The sequence below is a fragment of the Pinus tabuliformis genome, chromosome 2_2, assembly GCF_031772625.1.
Source record: "Pinus tabuliformis cultivar Carrire ecotype Pingquan chromosome 2_2, CPIR1, whole genome shotgun sequence".
Taxonomy (NCBI): Eukaryota; Viridiplantae; Streptophyta; class Pinopsida; order Pinales; family Pinaceae; genus Pinus; species Pinus tabuliformis.
Genome location: NC_142300.1, coordinates 559885687 through 559889784, shown reverse-complemented (window position 1 = coordinate 559889784; position 4098 = coordinate 559885687). Strand labels below are relative to the sequence as shown.

Here is a 4098-nt window from a genome sequence, read left to right as displayed (position 1 = left end):
CAGAGAACCCATTGTCTGCAAGTGAAGGAAACCGGGTATGTTATTGACAACCTCTCTCATCTCATTATGCTGCCCTGTATTTGGTTTCCTCTGAGGGAGATGGAAAGAATATTGGGAAAGGAGTGTAAGGATGTTAGGGGTTGGGGGCGTAGGTTGGTGGCGATAGTCTGCTTCTATGTTTGTAATCCGTCGAGCATCCTTACCATCTCGCTCTATTTTGAAATACTCCTTTCTCGTATGGAAATTATGTTGGTTCTGGGTAGGGAGCATAATGTAGGAGCATGCCGTTGCATTGTCGCTGGCAAAGCCGGGGGGTTGGGCTATGGGGATATTGTTTGCATGTACACCCACATTCTGGGAGGAAACCCCTGTCTTGTGACCATGCACAGTCGGGTGGGGGATTGCAGGCACCTAGGAATTGGGGAGAAGGAGGAGAAACACCGAGAGCATGAAACCTGGCAGGGAATTGAGATTGGCTATGGCAGAATGAGGAGGGTAGGCGATGGCTATGTTACGATGCTCGGGGATGGCTGGCTACTTGTGTTGGGCTCCCATTTTACTTGCCACGCTGGCAATAAAGGGCAATACAATCAGGGTGCGCCAATGACCAGAAGGCAGATGGGTCTCTGTAACTAGCACGGGGGGGTATTGCATGCATGAGCAATGCTAAGGGAGGCTTCAATTGGGACTCGGGACCACTTATGCAGGGTATGGGTAGGGCCTCTCTGAGGATCACGCCTGCGACCATGAGAGGTATGCCACTGTAAGCCCTGAGGGGGGTGTGAAGTTGGGGGGATGGAGCGACACAGTGTTACCACCTGTACACATGAATTTTGCAATTAACACAATGAAGATTAATTGGTAAATTGAATGTTTTGTATGCAAAGAACGTCTGCGGCGTGGTAAACCCACCCTAGCACAAGGAAATTCCAGGATCGGCCAAGTTACGGTTCGTAAACGAGCTTATTTGCCTCGCATTACAAAGGATTGGGTCAGTGAGATTATGGCTCGACTAGCAAAGACCCGAGGCTAAGGTAAGAGGCCTTGAGAGACCAAGCACGACACAGGACCTGGCTCTTCAGGTGGTTGACGAGGTCAAAAGTCTGTTGGCATTTAATCAGTGAAGCAACGACCACCTACAGGGAGGGAACCAATGAAGAAATTAGAAAATTGTTAGAAGAATGGGAGGGAGAAGTGAAGCAAGAGAGACGAATACAGAGATGGAGGATTAGAGAGTCCTCGTCCCAGATCCTGGGAACATAAGAGAGAGAATCACCCAGTTCAAACAAACCCTCTACTTGTACTGATTGATGAAAAACCTGTTGGGCAAGGGGATGGAGCAGATCTCGATAGGCATGGCACTCACCGTTCAGGGAATGCCAAACTACAAGCAAGAATTTCAGAAGAAGCAGTTTCCACTGTACAAATAAGACATTCGTCTTGGTCGAATTGAGCAGCACCTACTATGCATTTTGGTTCAGACAACACTGCCAAGAACAAATGCCAAAGATCCAGCACCAATGGAATCAACTTCTGCTGAACAACATGATTAGCATGCCTACTTTCTCATAATTTTGTTTATATATGTGGCTAGCTTTTAAATTTGTTTATGCATTTACATATGTATGTAGAACTCTAGAGTATGGAAGTGGACAGGAACCTGAAACTTATATTGCTTGGATAGAGAGACTTAAGATTTTTTGCTATTGAATGGCATATAATGCGGATAAGTGGCCAATAGACTTGGTTTCACACTGGACAAGTTAAGGCCACCTAGCCAATTCTGTATGGTGTTAATTTGCTTTATATTAATGAAAAAGGATAATCTACCAAGCTTAACAAAAAACACTCTACACACCCAAAACCCTGAAACTTGACAGCCATAACCCAGATTTCCGATAATTTCAACTAGGTTCAGCGAAAAGCATGCCAAAACTTCTACTATTTTCCAGGTCAATTTGTTGTCTCGTTACACTAGCCTACACAAAATGGGTTTTCGATGGGTTTTGTAAGAAATTGTAATGATAAAAAATACCCACCCACTAAGCCGACAGACAAGTCATTCTCCAGCTGCGTGCTTCTGGCTGCAAGAATCCAGCGATAACTACATGGTTATTATACATTACAGACTTGGCGGGCCATAGGGGTATTATGACAGACGGTTTCCAGTCTGCACCTCTGTCCTGACAGAATGGCACTGACACTAAATGCCTGACTAGGGTTTGTGCATACAGCTGGCGGTGCGGAGACTCGCGACAAAGCGTCAGAGGGACAATTCCATCATCCGAAACTTCAATGGGAAGTACTCGAATCTGAAATTCAGATGGCAACTGGTGCGAGAAAGACAAAAATAATGGCCTTTGCCTTTAACTGCTAACTTGATACCAGATGAACAGCCTGCCCATGGCTTCGCTCTAAAATTAACGCCAGTGCTCTCGATTATTGGAATAAAACACATATTTTACAGACATTGTTAATTCATTGCATTACACATAGTATCTGAGTTAGGGTTTTAATACAGTCTACTAGGGTTGCTCGCTCACATATTTGAAAGGGTCAAACTTATTATTAAAACATCAATCTTCAATATAAAGATAGCTGTTTATTAGATCATTACGGAAACAAATCGGCGCAGTAATCCCGAGCTTAAAACCCTGGAATCACAGATTAAAAGAAATACCTGTGATATTTTATATATATGTACATGATTACGTTACAAACTCAGGCCGGTTCTTGATATTTCTCAGTGGTTTGCAATGGATTATATACATGATGAAGCTATCTACTGGTAATAATATCTTGGATCGGTGCAGTCCGGCTTCGATCAGGAGAAATCTTCGGCCCTGGACATATGGCAGAGTCTGCTTGGCCGTGGCTGGAAGGATGTTCTTCTTCGCATATGGTGGCTGGAAGGGCGTATCAGAGCCGTGAGGGCTCTTTTCACCCATTCTCCTTCGACGCTGCCGATCCTTACAAGGGAATTCGCCATGGCGGATCTTCTTGCATTTAACTGAGAATGCGCCGAAGAAGAAGAAGAATTACTGTTTTTTCTATGAAGACTGCAACGGAAAGAACCTGGATGAGTTGTAGGCGAACACATGCATGTCTTCCTCATCTTTGCCGGACTGGAAGCAGACGAAATGGGCTTCCCCTGGACACCGCCTTTAGGAGGTGAGCCTGCGGATCGAACCTGCAACTTCGTGTTCGGAGAAACGGATCTGCGCAGGGCTAAACTAACGGAAGATGAAACGGAATGATTAGCACGAGTGGGGGATAACGGATTGTGGACGGCAAAATTGACGGCAGGAGACGAAGAAGAAGAAAAGGAGGAGGACGGGGAATGGAAGTGGCGCGTGGGGGAAAGCGATCTGATGAAGCCGAAGGGCGGAGGAGGCTGCGCTCGGCCGCTGGTGGATTGACTCTTCGTCTCCATTTTTAAACAAACGGAGATCGTTAGGTCGCCAGCCGGGCAAACAGAGTGGAGCTGCGCGTGTGAATTTATAGCATTTCACCTCGCGCCTCCCGCCCTAACGGCCCAGCTTTCCGTCCGTTAGATTGACGGGATTTTCGGTGAAATTTCAAAGATTTCAGTGTGAAAGGAAAAAAAAATCCCAAAATCCCATTGATAGCGAGCACGAGCGTGGTTGGGGCCCACCTGGGAATTCTAAATGCGCGAATCGCTTAAGGACGAGGTGGCACCCCGCTGGGAAGGCATACCCTTTTTTTAAAATAGATAAAGGGGAAGATGCTGTCGGTTTATGTCATCATTTGAAAGATTCCCATCCATTATCTGCCCGCCCTTTTCTTGAATTTTATTATGCCATTAATTCGCAGAACGTGACAAGTGCCCTCCAGCTCATGGATCCGGCCTCTGGATTCCCGATAGCGAAGCGATGGAAGGTACATTGAATGGTATTCATATCTCAGAGGGCCAGGTGGAATTGGCCCCAACATCTGTCAGAATCTGCCCGTTGCTTGACATGTGAGGTATATCTTTTTCAACACAATTTACTTACCATGGGTTGAATGAATAATTGAACCTTGGATTCCAACCTTTGTGTCATTTCATTCCTAGTGGTTTGATTTGGAGCCATTCAC

The 4098-nt window shown here is 45.8% G+C and overlaps 1 protein-coding gene across 1 annotated transcript; it reads right to left on the bottom strand.

Annotated features, from left to right (window-relative positions):
* Nucleotides 1–2667: 2667 nt before the first annotated feature.
* On the bottom strand, nucleotides 2668–3555 carry LOC149193874 (uncharacterized). Its single transcript, XM_089404954.1, has one exon. The coding sequence runs from the start codon at nucleotides 3431–3433 to the stop codon at nucleotides 2825–2827; it is 609 nt and encodes a 202-aa protein (XP_089261080.1). The 5' UTR covers nucleotides 3434–3555; the 3' UTR covers nucleotides 2668–2824.
* Nucleotides 3556–4098: the final 543 nt, after the last annotated feature.